The sequence below is a fragment of the Amblyraja radiata genome, chromosome 9 (genome assembly GCF_010909765.2).
Source record: "Amblyraja radiata isolate CabotCenter1 chromosome 9, sAmbRad1.1.pri, whole genome shotgun sequence".
Taxonomy (NCBI): domain Eukaryota; kingdom Metazoa; phylum Chordata; class Chondrichthyes; order Rajiformes; family Rajidae; genus Amblyraja; species Amblyraja radiata.
This window is the reverse complement of record NC_045964.1, coordinates 6,343,987-6,368,479: the sequence shown is the minus strand read 5'-3', so window position 1 is coordinate 6,368,479 and position 24,493 is coordinate 6,343,987. Positions and strand designations below refer to the sequence as shown.

General features: G+C 42.7%; 1 protein-coding gene across 1 annotated transcript in view; it reads right to left on the bottom strand.

Moving 5' to 3' along the window:
• The window catches only part of ino80 (INO80 complex ATPase subunit), a 163,766-nt gene that overhangs the window by 120,168 nt on the left and 19,105 nt on the right, over positions 1-24,493 (bottom strand). Inside the window, 2 exon segments of the mRNA XM_033026586.1 lie at positions 4,135-4,310; positions 14,212-14,398. Of these exon segments, the coding sequence (XP_032882477.1) occupies positions 4,135-4,310; positions 14,212-14,354 (319 nt within the window). The 5' untranslated portion in view covers positions 14,355-14,398.

Here is a 24,493-nt window from a genome sequence, read left to right as displayed (position 1 = left end):
ATCTAGGGAGGCTATTTGGGTGGAACTGAGAAGTGGGAAAGGGGTAGCAACACTTATAGGGGTGTATTATAGACCGCCAAATGGGGATCGGGAATTGGAAGAGCAAATATGTAAGGAGATAGCAGATATTAGTAGTAAGCACAAAGTAGTGATTGTGGGAGATTTCAACTTTGCACACATAGACTGGGAAACACATTCGGTAAATGGGCTGGATGGTTTGGAGTTTGTAAAATGTGTGCAGGATAGTTTTTTGCAGCAATACATAGAGGTACCTACTAGAGGAGGGGCAGTGTTGGACCGCCTGTTAGGAAATGAGACGGGACAGGTGGCGGAGGTATGCGTTGGGGAGCACTTCGGGTCCAGTGATCACAATACCATTAGTTTCAATATAATTATGGAGAGGGTCAGAACTGGACCTAGGGTTGAGATTTTGATTGGAGAAAGGCTAACTTTGATGAGATGCGAAATGATTTAAAAGGAGTGAACTGGGACATTTTGTTTTATGGGAAGGATGAAGAAGAGAAATGGAGGACATTTAAAGGGGAAATTTTAAGAGTACAGAATCTTTATGTTCCTGTTCGGTTGAAAGGAAACAGTAAAAAGTGGAAAGAGCCCTGGTTTTCAAGGGAAATTGGACATCTTGTTCGGAAAAAGAGGGAGATCTACAATAATTATAGGCAGCATGAAGTAAATGACGTGCTTGAGGAGTATAAGGAATGTAAAAAGAATCTTAAGAAAAATTAGAAAAGCTAAAAGAAGACATGAGGTTGTTTTGGCAAGTAAGGTGAAAGTAAATCCAAATGGTTTCTACAGCTATATTAATAGCAAAAGGATAACGAGGGATAAAATTGGTCCATTGGAGAGACGGAGTGGACAGCTATCTGCAGAGCCAAAAGAGATGGGGGAGATATTGAACAATTTATTTTCTTCGGTATTCACCAAGGAGAAGGATATTGAATGATGTGAGGTAAGGGAAACTAGTAGAGTAGCTATGGATACTATGAGTTTCAAAGTAAAAGAAGTACTGACACTTTTGAAAAATATAAAAGTGGATAAGTCTCCAGGTCCTGACAGGATATTCCCTAGGACATTGAGGGAAGTTAGTGTAGAAATAGCCGGGGCTATGACAGAAATATTTCAAATGTCATTAGAAACGGGAATAGTCCCCGAGGATTGGCGTACTGCGCATGTTGTTCCATTGTTTAAAAAGGGTTCTAAGAGTAAACCTAGCAATTATAGGCCTGTTAGTTTGACTTCAGTGGTGGGCAAATTAATGGAAAAGATACTTAAGAGATAATATATATAAGCATCTGGATAAACAGGGTCTGATTAGGAACAGTCAGCATGGATTTGTGCCTGGAAGGTCATGTTTGACTAATCTTCTTGAATTTTTTGAAGAGGTTACTAGGGAAATTGACGAGGGTAAAGCAGTGGATGTTGTCTATATGGACTTTAGTAAGGCCTTTGACAAGGTTCCTCATGGAAGGTTGGTTAAGAAGGTTCAACTGTTGGGTATAAATGCAGGAGTAGCAAGATGGATTCAACAGTGGCTGAATGGGAGAAGCCAGAGGGTAATGGTGGATGGTTGTTTGTCGGGTTGGAGGCAGGTGACTAGTGGGGTGCCTCAGGGATCGGTGTTGGGTCCTTTGTTGTTTGTCATGTACATCAATGATCTGGATGAAGGTGTGGTAAATTGGATTAGTAAGTATGCAGATGATATCAAAATAGGGGGTGTTGTGGATAATGAAGAGGATTTCCAAAGTCTACAGAGTGATTTAGGCCATTTGGAAGAATGGGCTGAAAGATGGCAGATGGAGTTTAATGCTGATAAATGTGAGGTGTTACACCTTGGCAGGACAAATCAAAATAGGACGTACATGATAAATGGTAGGGAATTGAAGAATACAGTTGAACAGAGGGATCTGGGAATAACCGTGCATAGTTCCTTGAAGGTGGAATCTCATATAGATAGGGTGGTAAAGAAAGCTTTTGGTATGCTAGCCTTTATAAATCAGAGCATTGAGTATAGAAGCTGGGATGTAATGTTAAAATTGTACAAGGCATTGGTGAGACCAAATCTGGAGTATGGTGTACAATTTTGGTCGCCCAATTATAGGGAAGGATGTCAACAAAATAGAGAGAGTACAGAGGAGATTTACTAGAATGTTGCCTGGGTTTCAACAACTAAGTTACAGAGAAAGGTTGAATAAGTTAGGTCTTTGTTCTCTGGAGCACAGAAGGTTAAGGGGGGACATGATAGAGGTCTTTAAAATGATGAGAGGGATAGACAGAGTTGATGTGGATCAGCTTTTCCCTTTGGGAAAAGGGAAGATTCAAACAAGAGGACATGACTTCAGAATTAAGGGACAGAAGTTTAGGGGTAACATGAGGGGGAACTTCATTACTCAGAGAGTGGTAGCGGTGTGGAATGAGCTTCCAGTGGAAGTGGTGGAGGCAGGTTCGTTGGTATCATTTAAAAATAAATTGGATAGGCATATGGATGAGAAGGGAATGGAGGGTTATGGTATGAGTGCAGGCAGGTGGGACTAAGGGGAAAAGGTTGTTCGGCACGGACTTGTAGGGCCGAGATGGCCTGTTTCCGTGCTGTAATTGTTATATGGTTATATGGTTATATTGTTATAAGAAAGAGAGCACTGGTGAGCTTACTAATCTCAAAGGGACTGGGAGGCCAAGGAAGACCTCCACAGCTGATGACAGAATAATTCTCTCTCTAATAGAGTAATTGCATGCAAAGGATATGCAACAATATACTAAACATGTCTACTTTCATTTACATGACTTTGCTGTATCCCAAACATTATGGTGCCTTGAAATGGGGGGGGGGGGGGGGGGGGGGGGGGGGGGGGGGGGGGGGGGGGGGGGGACTATGTATAAACACAGCTGTAATTTCTACATGGTGAAACCAAAATGTATAAAAATGGCCTTTATTAAAATCTGACAAAGTGCACTTCAACCACATGTGATTTTTTTCTACTACAAATCACAAATTGTGGAATGCAGAGGCAAATAAATAAATGATAGGTCTTTGTCCCAAATATTTCTGGAAGGCACTGTATGTGCTACCACTAGCTCCCCTGGCAGCACATTCCAGGCACTTAGTACTGGTAAAAATAGCACAATTCGTAAAAGTCCTGCAAATATTTCCCCTCTCACCTTAAAGCTCTACCCTTTAATATTTGACATTTCCATCCGAGAAAAAGACTTCAACCATTTACTCTATCTCCATTTTTATGCTTCTATAACTCAACCTCAACCTCCAATCTTCCAGAACAATCACTGGAAACAATATAACAAAGAAGCCATTCTACTGTTAACTCTCCTCAGCCTAAGTATAATCAAACACCCAGGTCAATTCAGGTTGACATTACAGAGTAACATTCAGTGATGGAATTATCTAATTCTTTTAGATAACGAAGTCTGAGCAAGATGGTTATTCATCCGTGACTCCATTAAAATGCAGCACAGAAAATCACTAAATTGTGGGGACAAAAATCACACGCACAGTTGCTCCATTTTTTTTCTATCTTATATGATCTTAAGGATCTTATAGAAACTTACAAACTTCTTAAGGGGTTGGACAGGCTAGATGCAGGAAGATTGTTCCCAATGTTGGGGAAGTCCAGAACAAGGGGTCACAGTTTAAGGATAAGGGGGAAATCTTTTAGGACCGAGATGAGAAAAACATTTTTCACACAGAGAGTGGTGAATCTCTGGAATTCTCTGCCACAGAAGGTAGTTGAGGCCAGTTCATTGGATATATTTAAGAAGGAATTAGATGTGACCCTTGTGGCTAAAGGGATCAGGGGGTATGGAGAGAAGGCAGGTACAGGATACCGAGTTGGATGATCAGCCATGATCATATTGAATGGCGGTGCAGGCTCAAAGGGCCGAATGGCCTACTCCTGCACCTATTTTCTATGTTTCTATTAGAGAATGGCCACTCAAATACTGAAAGATTTATAAAATGTGTATATAAAGTACACACACACCACACACACACACCGTCATTCCCTGAACAGTTTTGTTTCAGGCTCCTTGTTTTGTTTAAAGATTTCTACCTCATCCTATGGGATTTTGTATCAGTGGGAGCTCGAAGCTCCTTTAGAGTCTCACCTGGATGAAAGGCACCATTGAGGGAGGGTGGAACTGTCAGGGTTCTGCTGTGTCCTACGTCGTCCGGCTGTTCTTCCACATCCTCGTCAACAGGTTCCTTCTTAATGTGGATCAGGTTTCCGCAACCGGCCTTAGAGTGCGAGGTAGCCTCCTCAAGCCCATCATCACTCTCGTCACTAGAGGTATAAAAGAATCAACAATATTGAAACAGAGTTTGATGAATTATGCTAATTTAAAACAATAACACATTTAAACAGTAATATTAAAGTACACAAATATAGGTCTCCGGTGTACTGAGCTACCAGCAAGCAGTCATCAAGAAACCTATTGCCAGTTAAATAAATCCAAGCAATCCTCTACTGGACCCAGAACACCGATGCAATTGTAAAGAAGGCACATCAGCAACTCTACTTCCTGAGAAAATTACAGAGATTCGGCATGTCGAAGAAGATTCCCCTAAACTTCTACAGGTGCATGGTAGAGAGCATTCTGACTGGTTGCATCGTGGCCTGGTTCGACAACTTGAACGTGCAGGAGCAAAAAAGACTACAAAAAGTTGTGACCACTGCCCAGTCCAGCTTTGCCTCCCCACCGTCGAAGGGATCTATCATAGTCGCAGCCTCAAAAAGGCAACCAAAATCATCAAAGACCCACACCATCCTGGCCACACTTATCTCACCACTGCCATCAGGAAGAAGGTATAGGAGCCGGAAGACTGTAACATCCAGGTTTAGGAACAGCTTCTTCCACACAGCCATCAGACTATTAAACAGAATGAATAAGCTATGAGCTCTGAACTGCAAAAGACTATATTATTATTTGTTATTTGCACTATATTTGTTATTTATTGAACTTTCCCCCCCCCCCCCCCCCCCGTTATATACAATGTTTACATATTCACATATTCTGTTGTGCTGCAACAAGTAAGAATTTCATTGTCCCATCCGGATCATATGACAATAAAACACTCTCGACTCTGGTTGGTACTCAGCTGCAAACACCAAGCCCTGTGAAATAGCTATTCCTTATATTGCATTTTGCTGAATTAGTTCACTATAGAACAGTATATGATGCAGATACAGCCCAAACCACAGCTCGTTCAGTGCGGCTCTTAAGAAACTATAGTGAGGAGGTTTCGTCAGAGAAGAGAGTACAAGTTTTTGCCATAAGCCTTTGATCCAAGTACTGGCACACCAAGTATATCATCACTGAAAGATTGGAAAGATGTCCACGAATGCTGGGTCAATCACTGCCTAATCTGGTCCACTGAAGTCCTTGAGGAACCTGCTAAGAAAGCTCTTCAGCCAGCGCCTCACAGACAAACAACGAATGACTCCCCGCAGGATCTGCAAAATATCTACCGTTTGATTTACCCCAAAGCCCACCATAATTAGTACCCATGGAGAGTCTCTACCAGAAATTGCCCAAGACCTCTGATGATAGCGACCGTGAGATCCACAAGGTAATTAATCACACATAAGATGATCTTATACTCAAAACACCACCATGTCACAAGAAAACAAAAATCTACCTGGCTCCTAAAAGGCAACAAAAACTGCTACAGGACAGTAGGTGGAAAGTGCAGTAATACAAAACCAGTGGCTCTTTTGAGAGTTGTGTGCACGATGTACTGGCACCTCTTTTAGAGGCTAGACAATGAAATTGTCAGAATTTTGATTTTTAGGCTCCTTATTTTTAAATTAGCAGTTTTATTTCAAAAAGATTACTTAAATTAAAAGTAACTTTCAAATTAGGATGGTACACAAAATTGCTGGGGAAACTCAGCGGGTGCAGAAGCATCTATGGAGCGAAGGAAATAGGCGACGTTTCGGGCCGAAACCCTTCTTCAGACTCATGGGGGGTGGGGAAAGAAAGAAGGAAAAAGGGAGGAGGAGGAGGAGCCCGAGGGCGGGCGGATGGGAGGGTGGGAGGAGACAGCTAGAGGGTGAAGGAAGGGGAGGAGACAGCACAGGCTAGCCAAATTGGGGGAATTCAATGTTGATGCCATAAGGACGCAAGGACCCCAGACGGAATATGAGGTGCTGTTCCTCCAATTTCCGCTGTTGCTCACTCTGGCAATGGAGGAGACCCAGGACAGAGAGGTCGGATTGGGAATGGGAGGGGGAGTTGAAGTGCTGAGCCACCGGGAGGTCAGGTAGGTTATTGCGGACTGAGCGGAGGTGTTCGGCGAAACGGTCGCCCAACCTACGCTTGGTCTCACCGATGTAAATCAGCTGACATCTAGAGCAGCGGATGCAGTAGATGAGGTTGGAGGAGGTCAGGTCCATAATCAGTTTATAGACGGTCATAGCAACAGGTGACATAATCATTTGACATACAGCAGCTAATAGTGTCGCTTGCACTGTTATTTCACAGCCTCTGAGTATCAACGTCATTGTTTCATTTTCCAGTAACATCACGTTTCCTTTAGTTTAAAGATACAAGGATGTAAACAGACCGTTCGGCCCATTTAGCTCACTCCGACCAGCGCTCGCCCATACAAATTTCCTACAAAGCAGAGACAATTCACGGACGCCAATTAATCTACAAAACTGCACACCTTTGGAATGCAGGAGGAAACCAGAGAACTCCAAGAAAACACACACTGTCACAGGGAGAACATAAAACTCCATACAGACAGGATGGAACCCGGTCTCTGGCGCTGTGAAGCAACTCTACCACCACGCCACAATGCCACCCTTAATTACATTTATTCTAGTCAATTTATTGAATTTGAATTTGCTGATTGTCACAAAATCAGGACAGAAGAGGGGAGTATATTGATGAGGAAAAAAGGTTGATAAATGTAGCTTAATTGTTAACTGATATGCACATTGGTACCATTTTGACTACAGAACACGATATGTCGATAACTAACTAATAATTAGTGCGTTTGGATTATTCACTTCTGGCAAGATCGTGTATGGCACAAACACTGACCCAATTAAGACCCAAGAAAGGATCTTATCGAGGATTGCAAAACTAGAGGGGATAGGCTCAAGGTGAAAAGAGTAAGATTTAAGAGGGACCTCATAGGCAACTCTTTTACACACAGGGCGGCCCATATTGCCAGAGGAAAGTGTAAAAGAGGATACAATTATGACTTTGTATGGATATTTGGATATGAAGGGTTTAGAGAGATATATAAGGTAAATACAGATAAATGAGACTTGCCTTCGTCCACATGAACAAGGCGGGCAGAAGGCTATTTCTGTTCAATATAGCTCTCTGACACTTATAAAGCTTGACTAGACCATTGCACAGTTGAAGAACAAATACAGTAGATCAGAATGGGGCATCAACTCATACGTTTATCACCCTCCTCTATTATGCCACAGATTTCACAGGCCCCACATTTGTCACTATCATCAAGGAAACAAATGCGATCACAAAGAGATTATCCAGTGGGCAAAATCCCAGCTGGGATCCTCCTCTACTACAGCCTCGGTGCCCCAACAGATTACTACAATGGAGATTCTGTCCAACAACAGATACCACAAATATTGTGTAGATAACAATAAACTAATCTGAATATCTCTATGCTTCTGAGACATGGAAAACCTGCAGAAGGCAGCTCAACGCATTGAACTACCCAAAAACCTCTCAATTCATTGGCAAGACAGCTAAACCAACATTAACACTGCTCTGCCAGAACATTCTAGGCTCTGATCATGCTCAATTGCCATCCGTGGGTGGTCCTCACCATCTGCAAGCTTGATGCCACACACACTAAACGAGCCAAAACAAGGGGACAGAAAGGAAATGTTGACGGACATTCTCAGCCTCAAACGCAAGTGATTCCTTGACCCCATGACCCCATGAATGGAGAAGCATCCAGAAAGGGATGTCTAAAATGGGAGGACAGAGGGGCCAAGGAGAATCAGCAGAGAGAGTATGAGAGTTTATGAATCAACCATTTCAGACTGCAGCTCGTGTTGCATGATGCTAATTGCAAAATTAATGCCCCACACATAAACAACTTAACACGTCACAAATACAGTGGGCCTAATACCTACTAATGAGTAGCTCTCAGACTCCACGGGCTGCCAATGGATTTAATATTTTGGGAAACTCAGTCACTGCATTCAGACGACACAATGCAGATCCGGTGTCAATGTAAGGTCCCTGCATTGCAGAGAGTACAGGCTGTGTTCACTGTTCATGAAATGTATTTGAATAGTTATGATTTAAGTGATAGCGCGATATAAATCTTATGACATGGATTTAATCATATTGTGAGCAACACAGGGCCCCACAGGGGGCGGTCCTCTCTCCCTTCCTGTTTACCATCTACACCTTAGACTTCAGATATAACTCGGACTCCTGCCACCTGCAGAAGTTTTCAGATGACTCTGCAATTGTGGGCTGCATCAGTGAGGGGAGGGAAGCTGACTACAGAGGTGTAGTCAGCGACTTTGTGGAGTGGTGTGGGCCAAATTACCTGCAGCTCAACATCGACAAGACTAAGGAGTTAGTGGTGGACTTTAGGAGGAGAGGAACACCCCTGTCTCCTGTCTCCATCAATGGTGTGGATGTACAGTTTACCAAGGAGTACAAATACCTGGGTGTGTACCTGGATAGTAAACTGGACTGGTCCAGGAACATTGAGGCCGTGTACAAGGAGGGACAGGGCCGGCTCTACTTTCTGAGAAGGCTCCGCTCCTTCAACATCTGCAGTGAGATGCTGCAGATGTTCTACCAATCGGTGGTAGCCAGTGCCATCTTCTTCGCTGCCGTGTGCTGGGGCAACAGGGCAAAGGCCGCGGACAGGAAGGCTGGCTCCATCCTGGGAGCGGAGTTGGATTCATGGGAGGTGGCCTTGGAGGGGAGGATGCTCCTCAAAACTGCGGAACAATACAGCTCACCCCCTCCATAACACACTGGTCAACCTGAGGAGCGCCTTCAGCAACAGACTGGTTTAACTGCAGCACAGAACGCCACAGGAGATCCTTCTTCTCTGTGGCTATCAAACTGCACAACTCCTCCCCCTTCTGTCGTGGGGTAGACTGAGACTGACTCCCTTCCTCCCCACTCCCCCCTCCTCAATCTTTGCACATCCCCAAAGCCTTTCCACATCACTTTAATTTCATGTTTCATGTATTTTGTGTTTTTTATGACAGTTGGCAAATTAATTTCCCTCCTGGAATAAATAAAGTTCTATCATATCGTATCGTATGAAACACTTGTATGGAAAAATAAGTTTAATTCATGAGATGATAATTTGGTATTCACCGTCAAATGATAGCAAATTACTCTGCCTTATAGAACATAGAACAGTACAGAACAGGACCAGGCCCTTCGGCCCACAATGTGTGCTAAACATGAAGTTAAGATAAACCAATCTCCACTGCCTGCACGTGGTCCATATCCCTCCATTCCCTGCTTATCCATGTGCTTATGTAAAAGCCTCTTAAATGCCACTGTCGTATCTGCCTTCACTCCACCACCCCCGACAGTGTGCGCCATACACCCACCACGCTGTGCAAAAAAAACAAAACTGTCGCTTATGTGCAAAGCAGCAACCGTTTGCTACCAAGTTGGCACCTTGAATCATCACTCTGGAATGAAATCACAACAGGTGGGCGGCATGCTGGTGTAGCAGTTAGCTGACAGCTCCAGAGACCCAGGTTCAATTGTGAGCTGTGTACAGCTTGCACGTTTCCTGTGACCTGGTTTTCACCATGATCTCCAGGTTCCTCCTAGGTCCCCAGTTCATAAGGTCATAAGTGATAGCAGCAGAATTGGGCTATTCGGCTCATCAAGACTTCTCTGCCATTCAATGGCTAATCTATCTCTCCCCCCCCCCCCCCCCCCCCCCCCGACCCCATTCTCCTGCCATTTCCCCATAACCCCTGAGACTAATCAAGAATCTATCTATCTGTCTTAAAAAATATCCATTGACTAGGCCTCCACAGTCTTCTGTGGCAAAGAATGTCAGATTCACCACCGTCTGACTGAAGAAATTCCTCCTCATCTCCTTCCTAAAGGAACATCCTTTAATTCTGAGTCTATGACCTCTAGTCCCAGATTCTCCCACTAGTGGAAATATTACTCCATTGTATACTAAGTGGCAAAACAACAAACAAGCTCATTGTCATGAGAATAAACTGCAGGGATACAAGTTAAAAAAAAAAATTTAACACAAGATGCAAAACAACCCGATGAAATCTGCCATGTTCAGCCTTGCTCATAACAAATCCACACAAGATTAGCTACAAATAGCAATATTTGGGATTTAACGCTGAAGCTGCAAAAAGCATTACAAACGGCGAAAAGAATCAACCCACAATATTAACAAAGAATGCAGTTGACAATATACAATGCCCTCCATAATGTTTGGGACAAAGACCCATCCTTTATTTATTTGTCTCTGTACTCCACAATTTGAGATTTTTAATAGGAAAAAAAACGCATGTGATTAAAGTGCACATTGTCAGATTTTAATAAAGGCCATTTTTACATATTTTGGTTTCACCATGTAGAAATTACAGCAGTGTTTATACATAGTCCTCCCATTTCAGGGCACCATAATGTTAGGGACACAGCAATTGCATGAAAATGAAAGTAGTCATGTTTAGTATTTTGTTGCATATCCTTTGCATGCAATGACTGCTTGAAGTCTGCGATTCATGGACATCACCAGTTGCTGGGTGTCTTCTCTGGTGATGCTCTGCCAGGCCTGTATTGCAGCCTGTTTTGGGGGCTATGACTTCAGTTTTCTCTTCAGCACATAAAAGGCATGCTCAATTGAGTTCAGATCAGGTGATTGACTTGGCCACTCAAGAATTGACCATTTTTTAGCTTTGTAAAACTCCTTTGTTGCTTTAGCAGTATGTTTGGGATCATTGTCTTGCTGTAGAATGAACCGCCGTCCAATTTGTTTTGAGACATTTGTTTGGACTTGAGCAGATAGGATGTGTCTATACACTTCAGAATTCATTATGCTACTACCATCAGCAGTTGTGTCATCAATGAAGATATGTGAGCCAGTACCTTCAGCAGCCATACATGCCCAGGCCCATAACACCCCCACCACCGTGTTTCACAGATGAGGTGGTATGCTTTGGATCTTGGGCAGTTCCTTCTCTCCTCCATGCTTTGCTCTTGCCATCACTCTGATAAAAGTTAATTTTTGTCTCATCTGTCCACAAGACATTTTTTTCCCCAGAACTTTCAAGTACTCTTGGCAAACTGTAACCCGGCCATCCTATTTTTGTGGCCAACCAGTGGTTTGCATCCTGCAGTATAACCTCTGTATTTCTGTTCATGAAGGCTTCTGCGGACATTGGCCATTCACAAATCCATATGTGACTCCTGAAGAGTGTTTCTGATCTGTATTTGGGGATTTTTCTTTATTTCAGAGAGAATTCTTCTGTCATCAGCTGTGGAGGTCATCTTTGGTCTGCCAGTCTCTTTGCGATTAGTAAGCTCCCCAGTGCACTCTTTCTTCTTAATGATGTTCCAAGCAGTTGATTTTGGTCAGCCTAGGGTTTGACTGATGTCTCTAACAGTTTTATTCTTGTTTCTCAGTCTCATATTGGCTTCTTTGACTTTCATTGGCACAAGTTTGGTCCTCATGTTGATAAACAGCAATAAAAGTTACCAAAGGTGATGGAAAGACTGGAGGAAAGACTGTGCTGAGAGCTCTCTTATACCTGCATTAATGAGGCAATTAAACACACCTGAGCAATTACAAACACCTGTGAAGCCATGTGTCCCAAACATTATGGTGCCCTGAAATGTGGGGACTATGTATAAACACAGCTGTAATTTCCACATGGTGAAACTAAAATGGCCTTTAATAAAATCTGACAATGTGCACTGTAACCACATGTGATTTTTTTCTATTACGAATCTCAAATTGTGGCGTACAGAGGCAAATAAATAAATGATGGGTTTATTTCGCAAACATTATGGAGGGCACTGAATCTCTCCTTATACTCTTTAATGAAACAGGTGCGGCATGAACAACACTAAGAACAATTGGCACCCTATCATGTCCTATCCTAAGGTCTTGAAATTTCTCCCTGTTCATATCATCAATCTCAATCATTCTATACAGAGACCAGTGAAACATAAAGATGTTGACGGAAATTTTTTATTTGAACCACTCAAATGCAAATCCTCATCACTTTACTCAGACAGGTTCTCATGGAATTGAAGCTTCAGAAATGAGATGGCATGACGAGAATTCAAATTCCTCGCCTCAAGAGTTCAACAGGCATGAACCAGAAATCCAAGTCCATCACACAAAAAGAGCTTGACGACTTTCGGGCCAGATTGAATTTTTGCAGAGGTATGACTTGCCATCGCTTTTAAACTTAGGCATGACTGACATGATCGATAAATCCCAACTAGCGGTAGAAACATTCACTGCAGAAATGAGTGAAATTATTAGAACTCCAGAAGCCTTGAGCAGTAAATATGAAGGAGGAATCTGAGTGTAAAATTGAATGCTGGAACTAAGTGCCAGGAAAGGGGTCTCCTGCATACAAACGGTAGTGAATACATTTCAGTTTTCAGCATAATCTTCGTTTGTGAATCGCATTATTCCATGAAGAAGTTCATAAGCATAAAACATTAATACATTCTTATCTCAAATCTCCATCTCACAGAGTTCCACTGCAGCCATATCCTCAACAATACATCAGCCAGAATTCCAAAGACTCACAAATGAGTTAGAAACGTATGATCTCTAGCAACAATTAGCCATATTGCTGTTTTAAGTATGGATTTACTATTTTCTTAAGGTGGAATGTCTGTGACAAAGGTTTTTGGTGCCACGTGGGTGGCAGTGTGAGCTGCGATGAGGATGCTGTGAGGCTGCAGGGCGACTTGGATAGGTTGGGTGAGTGGGCAGATGCATGGCAGATGCAGTATAATGTGGATAAATGTGAGGTTATCCACTTTGGTGGCAAGAACAGGAAAGCAGATTAGTATCTGAATGGTGTCAGATTAGGAAAAGGGGAGGTGCAACGAGACCTGGGTGTGCTTGTACATCAGTCACAGAAAGTAAGCATGCAGGTAGAGCAGGTAGTGAAGAAAGCTAATGGCATGTTGGCCTTCATTGCTAGAGGATTTGAGTTTAGGAGCAAGGAGGTCCTACTGCAGTTATACAGGGCCCTGGTGAGACCGTATTGTGTGCAATTTTGGTCTCCTAATTTGAGGAAGGAGATTATTGCTATTGAGGGAGTGCAGAGTAGGTTCACCAGGTTAATTCCCAGGATGGCAGGACTGGCATATGATGAAAGAAAGGGTCGACTGGCCTTGTATTCACTGGAATTTAGAAGGATGAGAGGGTATCTTATAGAAACATATAAAATTCTTAAAGGATTGGACAGGCTAGATGCAGGAAAAATGTTCCCCATGTTGGGGGAATCCAGAACCAGAGGGGTCACAGTTTAAGAATAAGAGGTAGGCCAATTAGGACTGAGATGAGAAAAAAAAAAATTTGCACCCAGAGAGTTGTGAATCTCTGAAGGCAATGGAAGCCAATTCACTGGATGTTTTCAAGAGAGTGTTAGATTTAGCTCTTGGGGCTAAAGGAATTGAGGATATGGGGAAAAAGCAGGAACTGGCTACTGATTTTAGATGATCAGCCATGATCATATTGAATGGCGGTGCTGGCTCGAAGGGCTGAATGGCCTACTCCTGCACCTGTTTCTATCACAATTTAATTTATGGCGGCACACGAGTGCAGAGGTAGACCTCACGGCGCCGGAGGCCCAGGTTCAATCCTGAATACGGGTGCTGTCTGTGGGGAGTTTGCACATTGTTCCTGTGTTGCCATGGATTTTCTGTGGGTGCTCTTGTTTCCACCCACATCCCAAAGACATTCAGGTTTGTAGGTTAATTGGCTTCTGTAAATTGTGAGATAACAGTGAACTAATGTGAATGGGTGATCGATGGTCGGCGTGGACTAGGTGGGCCAAAGGGCCTGTTTACACACTCTATCTCTAAATATAAACATAATTATAATTTACACCTTTAAAAGATTGTAGGTAAATTATTCTCAACAGTAACATACAAATCAAAACAACATTGTATCAAACTATGCTTAATGAATGGAAAGCATACCTGGAGATAGATCTATTGAAAGCACTTGCAGCCTGGCGCAGGAAAGGGTCAAGTCGTAGTGCACGTTCCAGGTACTGCAGATGTAGGGGCTTTGCCAGCTCTGCACCACACCCATTCTCACTTTGAAGTAGGTCTGCTGCCATAGAAAGGTCCTCTCATGTGGGAGAAACCAGGCCTTATGTTGGTTCTGTGGACAATAATCAAAGTTTCAGAAGACTAAAATTACATTATTACAAATGCAACTCTTCAGCAACAGAAATTAAGGAAAAATTCAAAACTTGCACCAAAGTCTCCATGATTCAGAAAAACCTTCATAATCATCATCACCCAGACACCCTCACAACATGCACAGTTATCAGTATAATAGTGAATCAAATCTTTTTTGCCATGTCCACTAACACAGCAACATCCAACAGCAGGGGTGGAAGATTGCAGCCTTCACGTGGTCCGCCCTGTTTCGACTAATGCAATCAACTCGACGCGCACAAACGGAAGATCAAATAGAACAAGTTGTCCAACAACTTTAGGCTGTGCACGCACACGAAAGAAGAAGATCCAACAGCAGAATTCCCATATCCTAACTTCAATTTCTCACCATATAAGGGGGTAAAATAACAATTGGGAGAGAAAGTAAATATAAACAGGAAGGCAATTTATTTGACAGCATCATTTAGCTACACATCAAACTAGCCAAGTAGCAATATCTAATCTACATACTATTCTTATTTTCCATCCAGTGCATGCCAGAAAAATCCCATCAGTCCTGTTTAACTTGCCTACACCCATTTATCATTTTCTCCCTCGCATGTACATTAGCTGCCCCCATGCCAGGGGCAATTTATCATCACCAAGTATCCTCCCGACCAGCATGTCTTGGGAAATAGAAGGAAACAGAGGAATCCAGAGTGGGATCCAACCATTTTACAGGAAGAACAACCTAGATCAATCTCCAAGGCCTCATCATATAGTCAAGGACATGGTGGGAAAGGCAGAAAAAAAATAGCAGGAGCCCTGAACGAGACATACGAATCACTATTAGACACTGGTGAGATGCTGGATAAAAGTTGTGCCTCTATTCACAAAGAGTCACAAGGCACTATAGACCAGTGAGGCTAACAGCTGTGGTACATAGGTTATTGGAGAAGATTCTGCATTTGGATAGACAGAGACTGATTAGAGGTAGTCCACAGGATTTTGTATACAAGAGATCATGGCTCGCTAATTTGAATTCCATTTTTTGAAGCAATAACCAAGAAGGTTGTCATGGACAAGGCCATAGACGTTGTTTATATGGAATTCAGCAAGGCATTCGATCAGGTTCCACACTTGGTAGTTTGCTCTAAGGTTAGATCGCATGGCTTCGAGGGAGAGCTAGATGCCTGGATACAGAATTGGCCTGACAGAAGCAGAGGGAGATGGTGGAAGGTTGTTTTTCGGACTGGAGGCCTGTGACTAGTGGTGCGCCATGGGGATTGGCATTCAGCCCATTGCTGTTTGTGGTTCATATCAATGATTTAGATGAGAAAGTGCAAGGAATGAATGTCAAGTTTACAGATGATACTAAAGTAGATGGTATCGTAAATAGTGAACTTGGTTATCAAATATTATAGCAGGGCTTGATCAACTGGTTAGGTGGGCTGAAGGTTTTTTAATCCAGTTAAGTGCAAGGTGTTGCATGTTGGTTACCAGGCCTCAAGGGGCTGTGCTACAGGGAGTGATTGGGCAAGCTGGGACTCTATTCCTTGGAGCGCAGGAGGCTAGGGGTTGATCGTACAAGTGTATAAATTCATAAGGAGAATAGATAGGGTGAGTGCAGTCTTTTGCCGAAGAAAGGGGAATCAACAACCAAAGGACAAAATGTGTACGAAGGAACTGCAGATGCTGGTTTAAACCGAAGATAGGCACAAAAAGCTGGAGTAACTCAGCGGGACAGGCAGCATTTCCAGAGAGAAGGAATGGGAGTCGAGACACCTTCTTCAGACGACAGAGATTGACGGTGAGAAGGGAAAGATTTAAGGAACCCGAGGGGTAACTTTTCGGAGAGGGTGGTCGGTATATGCAATGAGCTACTAGAGGATGTAGTTGAGCCAGGTAACATAATAACATTTTACACTTGGACAGGTACATAGATAGGAATGGTTTAGAGGGATACGGGCCAAATGCAGGCCAACAGAATAGGACATGTTGGTCAGCATGGATGAGTTGGGCTGAAGACCCCGTTTCTATGCTCTGCGACAGACTGCACTGGACAGCAAAGGATGTCAGGACTGAACCCGTCACCAAAGTTGTACGGCTGCAGCTCTTTTAACTGCATCACTGTGCTGCCTAATTGTTATGAGCTCCTTCAAACCAAGCACTGTCAAAAGCATCGGAATATCATGACATAAAAGCATTTTGAAACCAATGAGATACAGTGGCTTGCAAAAGTTTTCATACCCCTTGAACCTTTCCACATTTTGTCACGTTACAACCACAAACGTAAATGTATTTTATTGGGATTTTATGTGATAGACCAACACAAAGTGGCGCATAATTGTGAAGTGGAAGGAAAATTATACATGGTTTTCAAATTTTTTTACAAATAAGAAACTGAAAAGTGTGGCGTGCAAAAGTATTCAGCCCCCTTTACTCTGTTACCCCTAAACAAAATCCAGTGCAACCAATTGCCTTCAGAAGTCACCTAATTAGTAAATAGAGTCCACTTGTGTGTAATCTAATCTCAGTATAAATACAGCTGTTCTGTGAAGGCCTCAGAGGTTTGTTAGAGAACATTAGTGAACAAACAGCATCATGAAGCCCAAGGAACACACCAGACAGGTCAGGGATAAAGTTGTGAAGAAGTTTAAAGCTGGGTTAGGTTATAAAAAAATATCCCAAGCTTTGAACATCTCACGGAGCACTGTTCAATCCATCATCCGAAAATGGAAAGAGTATGGCACAACTGCAAACCTACCAAGACATGGCCGTCCACATAAACTGACAGGCCGGGCAAGGAGAGCATTGATCAGAGAAGCAGCCAAGGAGGAGCTGCAGAGATCCACAGCTCAGGTGGGAGAATCTGTCCACAGGACAATTATTAGTCGTGCACTCCACAAATCGGGCCTTTATGGAAGAGTGGCAAGAAGAAAGCCATTGTTGAAAAAAAGCCATAAGAAGTCCCGTTTGCAGTTTGCCACAGGCCATGTGGGGGACACAGCAAACATGTGGAGGAAGGTGCTCTGGTCAGATGAGACCAAAATTGAAGTTTTTGGCCTAAATGCAAAATGCTATGTGTGGCGGAAAACTAACACTGCACATCACCCTGAACACACCATCCCCACTGTGAAACATGGTGGTGGCAGCATCATGCTATGGGGATGCTTTTCTTCAGCAGGGACAGGGAAGCTGGTCAGCGTTGATGGGAAGATGGATGGAGCCAAATACAGGGCTATCTTGGAAAAAAAACCTGTTAGAGTCTGCAAAAGACTTGAGACTGGGGCGGAGGTTCACCTTCCAGCAGGACAACGACCCTAAACATACAGCCAGAGATACAATGGAATGGTTTAGATCAAAGCATATTCATGTGTTAGAATGACCCAGTCAAAGTCCAGACTTAAATCCAATTGAGAATCTCTGGCAAGACTTGAAAATTGCTGTTCACAGACGCTCTCCATCCAATCTGACTGAGCTCGAGCTATTTTGCAAAGAAGAATGGGCTAAAATTTCAGTCTCTTGATGTGCAAAGCTGGTAGAGACATACCCCAAAAGACTTGCAGCTGTAATTGCAGCAATAGGTGGTTCTACAAAGTATTGACTCAGGGGGGCTGAATACTTTTGCACGCCACACTTTTCGGTTTTTTATTTGTAAAAAAATTTGAAAACCATGTATCATTTTCCTTCCACTTCACAATTATGCACCACTTTGTGTTGGTCTATCACATAAAATCCCAATAAAATACATTTATGTTTGTGGTTGTAACGTGACAAAATGTGGAAAAGTTCAAGGGGTATGAAAACTTTTGCAAGCCACTGTATATACGATATAAATCCACCCTTGGTTCTGCGCTTTGCAATTCTACACGTTTTGCCAGACTAACAGAGGTCACTTGATGGAGTGCCATAAACTTAAAACAAATATAGAATGTAAATTAAAATGTGAGTGAAATGAGTGATGAGAGACATTAGCACAGGTTTATATGAAACAAATTTATTTGAACAATAAATATTGCAGTAGTACCACTAATCCAAAGTGGCAACTTTTAGAATTTTACAGGAATTGAAGAGCTAACAAGAAGTTGAAGGCACTGTATTATTGGATGCAGCCTTACTACTCCGACACACATTTTTTTGCTTGGTTTTTAAACATTTCATCCAAGCAAAGTTGTTTTACGTGCTTTTCACACAGCAAACGGAAAGTCATCAGCTCTTGTTCCGTCATGAAGGTACGTCACTCTAGCCCACGGATTAATTCACCCATCAACTTTCTTCATTAAACTTACTTGCTATACCCATGGCAGCAGGTCCCGTACAACGCTATGCATACTCAAGCAACTCATGAAAAACCTCTCTCCTTACACGCATTCAACCCCGTGAAGACATTGTCAAAGCAGGCCACAAATTATGCCAGCATTTCTTTAGAGTTGACGCTTGCACCTCCTCGCAGACACTAGCAAAGCACATCTTTCATGTTAAACTCTTTAATAAATGTCAGGCTCGCCAAAATTGACCACATTTAACATGCGTTTCATGAAACATTCTTGGTCTTGGGGTTGGATACGGGATGTACACTTTGGTGCCAAATACACCGTATGAACATTTCTCTTGCATAGGAGTTCAGTTCTGGGGTGAACTGAACAGATATCAATGATAATAATTTTGCAATCTTCTGGTAGGCCTCCAGATGCAGTGTGCTCGGGCATCAGGCACAAATAAACTTTTCAATCCATCCCAAGGTGATCTTGGTGGTAATCCAGCCAGTTTTATTTGCACGATATGTTACGGAGCAAATTTAATTGCCTTTCAAACCCGAGGCCATTTGTGTATCTGCTGCATGTAAGCACCTTAGAATGGTAACTCAATCCTTGGATCATTTGAATCCTTTGGGTTCTACCACCAACAACTGTAGATGTAAACAAAAAACTCTTTCACGTCAGAGGGACGCATCCTAATAGAGTGCATGCTACACGCAATGGCATCTGCGGCCGCCCGGAGAATTTCAACTGAGCTCTTACAATTTTGGCTGGATTAAAGGAGGCCAGACCACTGGTGCAAATTAACACCAAAACTCATCGTGAAAATATAAAGCATCTAAACCAGGACTCCAGCTAAAGCAGCAAAACTGGACAGAACATTACCGTGGGATTTGTTTCAAGTGGTGAAGGATCACAAGGCTTCAAGGATCACTCTAAATCCCTCGAGACATTTTCTCAAGAAATTATTGACACTGCTTTCACAGTGTGGAGCATTGCATACTTTTATTACATGTATTGAAGCTCCTATAGATATTATGCATGCATTTTGCATAACTGACACCTACAATTTTAGTGTGTTATGAATTTCAGGCTCCAATTAACATTATAGCCCTTAGACCAAAACAGGAAACACCCAGACAGAATTCACTGCACTTCAAGCAATGACTTTATCATGTTAATTTATTTGATTAGATATAATATGAAGCCTTATGAAGTAATACGGATACGAAACTGAAGCTTTGTCTATTTCAACGGGTCAAGTTTAATGCAAATTAAACACTTCCTCAAATGCACAGCGGTGACAGTTTGAATCACGTGTCAAGCCTTCAATGGTCCTTGAAACTTGTACCCACAACTTTTAGATTTAGGTTACAGTGCCAGCGGGCAAGAGATTAGCAAGAATTCTGATGCAATCGTTTTCTGTAACTGGATAGTGTTTGTTTTTTGATTATGACGTTCTTGAAAAATTATTGCTTATTTGCTTAGCCAAATACAGACAACCCTCATTATAACAGACCATTTGAGGGGGGGGGGGGGGTGAAATGGTGTCTGTTATTGCCGATTGTACACTATGGGTTTTTCCCCCATTGACATCACTGCCCAGGTGCCAAGCTAGAAGCCCATAACTGGAGCCCCTGCTGCCGTTTCCTGTATTCAGAGATTATGAGTAAAATGAGAGGACTGGGGTGTCTGGTAGAGGTGTGATGGGTAGAGGAAACTCTGTACCGCTCCAAGTGAAACGCCTTCGAATGTCCCCCGAAGTTCAGGGTGAAGGGACATCGACTTTAAATGTTTACTCCATTTCTCCTTCCAAAAAAGTTGCCTAACCTCCTGAGCGTACAAGGTTCATTTTAACAGCTAAAATATATTTTTGTAACTGCAACCTAAAAATAAAGGCCATTTTTTAGGCGACTATGCTATCGCCACATGGTCACCCGGGTGACGCTTGTATGATCGTGAGTAGTCTCCTCAGTCACCCAAAGAATTGTAGCGTTTTTCTGGTTGTCGCTGGATTTTAAAATCTTCAAACGTTTTCGGCAACAGTTGGCTTGACGCGTAGCTTGACTTCTCCTGACCTAGGTTCTGTCGTAGGTTGTCTCCAGGATGGCGTAGGTTGTCGCGGGTCGTACCTTGTCGCGGGTGGACGTAGGTTGTCATAGGTGGACGTCCTAATGGGTTGCCGGTTGTCGGTAGCTTGCCGTCGACTAGGTGGTAGGTTGTTGTAGACATTGTCGTAGGGGGTTCCAGTAGCCAGTTTTACGTCGATTTGCTAAGACTAAGACAGTCACCGGGAAAAAATCGCCTTAGAGGGACAGGCCCATTACGTTGTTTAATAAAGTATTATTGCACAAGTGTTGATTGAAGCAATTGCATGTCAATGTCTATAGCCTCCCACAGTGTAACTAATAGAGACAGCGATGTCTGATTACTATGGGTACGCTCCATTCGCTATAACCAAAATCCATTATAAAGGAAGAGGTCCATGATAACTGGGGTAGACTGTATTTCAGAATAAAGCAAGCTGCTCAGTGTATCTACTTTGTAAATCAAACATACTTTGGCACTTCCACTGGTAAAAGGGACCCTTTGAACTCAGGCTGTGTATATTTAAACAATTGAGTTACCATCCCATGGCCACAAGACAACAACCTCTCCATCTATGTCATCAAGACAAAGGAGCTAGTTATTAACTTTAAGAAATGTGGTGGGTTAAAATTCAACATTAATTATGCCGAAGGTAGACACAAAAAGCTGGAGTAACTCAGCGGGACAGGCAGCATCTCTGGAGAGAAGGAATGGGTGACTTTTTGGGTCGAGACCCTTCTTCAGACCAGCATCTGCAGTTCTTTCCTACACATTAATTATGCCGAAATGGAAATGGTTGAGTGGTTCGAGTTCCATGGTGTACATATTACCAACAATCTGTCCTGGATCAACTACTTGAAGCTGCAGCCAATAGAGCAACCAATTACTCTACTTCCTCAAGAGACTAAGTCGCCAATAACTCTTACAAACTTCTACAGATGCGCCGTTGAAACTTACTATCTGGTTGTCTCAGTTTGACTTGGGAACAACTTGGGTGGCATGGTGGCATAGTTGTAAAGTTGCTGCCTTACAGCGGCAGAGACCCGGGTCCGATCCTGACTACGGGTGCTGACTGTACGGAGATTTACATTCTCCCCGTGAGTGGGTTTTCTTCGGGATCTCCGGTTTCCACCCACACTCCAAAGACACACAGGTTTGTAGGTTAATTGGGTTGGTATAAATGTAACATTGTCCCTTGTGTGTGTAAGAGAGTGTTAATATGTGGGGATCGCTGGTCGATGTAGACTCGGTGGGCTAAAGGGCCTGTTTCCACGCTGTATCTCAAACTAAACTAACTCTTCTCAAGTCTGCAAGAAATTGCAGAGAATTATAGATGTAGTGCAGTCCATCAAGCGTACCAGAGTCCCACTCCCCTCTGACAGAAGATAAAGGCTCGAAAAAAACATACCACCAGATTCTGAAAAAGGCTTCTTTCCCCTGTCGTCAGACTTCTAAATGGTCCTGCGGCAAACCTAGCGTGTAATCCCGATCTTCCAACCTACCTCTTCTCTGGAACCGTCATGCTACAATGCTGAAAAACTATACGTTGCACTCTGGTATTTATTTTTTTGCTTGACCTGTTGTGCTTGTATTCATGTATAGTATTGACCTGTGTATGGCTTGTATTCATGTATAGTATTATCTGATTTAATTAAGACAGCACACAACCAAAAGCCTTTCATTGTATATCAATGCACGTGACAATAATAAACCAATACATTCAAATAGAGTTTATTTACAGATATTATCCATTAGTTTTGCATAACAGACAGCCAAAAGTAGTATAAACCAATTGTTCCACAAAAGCCCACACATTTGGGTTTGCAAGTTGGTGATGGAGTGGGCTTTTGTGGAACATTGGTTATACTACTTTTGGCTAAGTCAGTTATGCAAGACTACTTTCAGATATATTGTCAATAAATTGTAATTCCGACTACACCAAATGCACAAGAGAGCACATAGGGAACTGGCATCTCAACGCACACTCTACACCTCCAGCTTGACTTGAGCACAGCTGTCCATTGGGTGTATTCGTCGTGGCTATCCCTCGAGATTGAGGTCAACGTTCTGTTGCCTGTGCGTGCGTTTGTTTAACGTGTACTTGATGTCGCACTCCAAGAAGCACACGGTCCTTCGCAAATCAATCAACTTATTCTAATGGCAAGGGAACCAAGACAATTGGAGCTGATAGATCTGTTCATCCGCCTTCACAGCCGTTGAGTTCAAGATAACGTCGTCCGCCGTTGAGGTCTTGTAGGTTGGATCTTGTAGGTATGTATTAAACATAGCGAAGAAGCAAATGAATAGTTCCAGACAGTGTGATTCATTGATATATTAATTGTCCAAATGCTGCCACCCTCAGCGAAGAGATGATGTTCAGAAAGGAAAGCCGGTGATGTTCAGAAAGAAAACTGAAGACCACTAGCCTTTCAAGGCTTCCAAACGGCTCAAAACATTCAGCAACAAGTCTGCCTCTCCCATGACAGTGTGCAAAATAATCTATGCCACAGCAAACAACTGCAACTTTCATTCAGTTGCATTCAATTGATAACTGTCATTTAGATTGAACAAAAATCAGACCGGAAAAAAGAAGATTCAAATTAAAGAATGTTATCTGAAAATGGTGATCAATTAATTCAATGTTTCAGAACTTAACTCCTCTGCTGAAGCAAAAAAATACATTTCACCTATAACAGATGATGACAAGGTGTCTACAGATGATGATCCTTCCAGTATAAACCTTGTGATTAGGTATCAGTTCTTGTCTATACTTGCTGGAAGACTTCTCAAAATGTTGAAGTACACCACGCTTGTGCAAGAGCAAGGTCTAAAGATCAAAAAGCAGTCTGCTTCCTCTGTAAAATTATAACTGCCGATGGGTATTCTGCAATTGTTTGCACAAAGCACCATTGGCAATACTCGCTGTATTACTTCAAACATTGCAGATTTTTGTACAGTTGGTAATTTGATAAATATACCATTGAGCCACAAGGAACCACATTGAACAGAGCTCAGAAAGCTTCTTCTGAGTAAGCAAACATATTATCTCAGGTGCCAGCAGCTTTCATCATTAGAGTTAGAAAAACTTTAGTATAGACAGTGTAGGGCCTGGATTTTCCCCCAAGACTCACCACCAACTCACCATTTACCCCAACATACCTCATCTGGTTCTGAAGGGCCATTCTTACTTGTCCAATTGGTTCTGAAGCTAAGTGGCAAGGCTCTTAAGTGGCAAGCTTGGTCATGAGCAAGGTAATCAGCTGGTTTAGTTTAGTTTAGTGATACAGCACAAAAAACAGGCCCTTCAGCCCACCGAGTCTGCACCGACCAGCGATCCCCGCACATTTACACTATCCTACACACATTATGGTCAATCTAGGGACAATTTCTTTTCACACACACCAAGCCAATTAGCCTACAAACCTGTATGTGAGGAAACCCGAAGATTTTGGAGAAAACCCATGCGGTCACGGGGAGAAAGTACAAACTCCGCAAAGACAGAGCCCGCAGTTGGGATCGAACCCAGATCTCCGGCATTGCAAGCTCTAACGCTGCGCCACCGTGCCGCCCCAGACGTAGAAGGCTGGAACAAATCGTGTTCATACTTCAGAACATGAAACTATCAAATAAAAACGAACACATTATACCATTTGCTTTCTTAAAAAAAGGTTGCCTCAACTACTTCCAAATCTTGTGGGGGGGGGGGGGGGGGGGTAATCATTTGGTCAGCAAATTGGGTAGGAAGG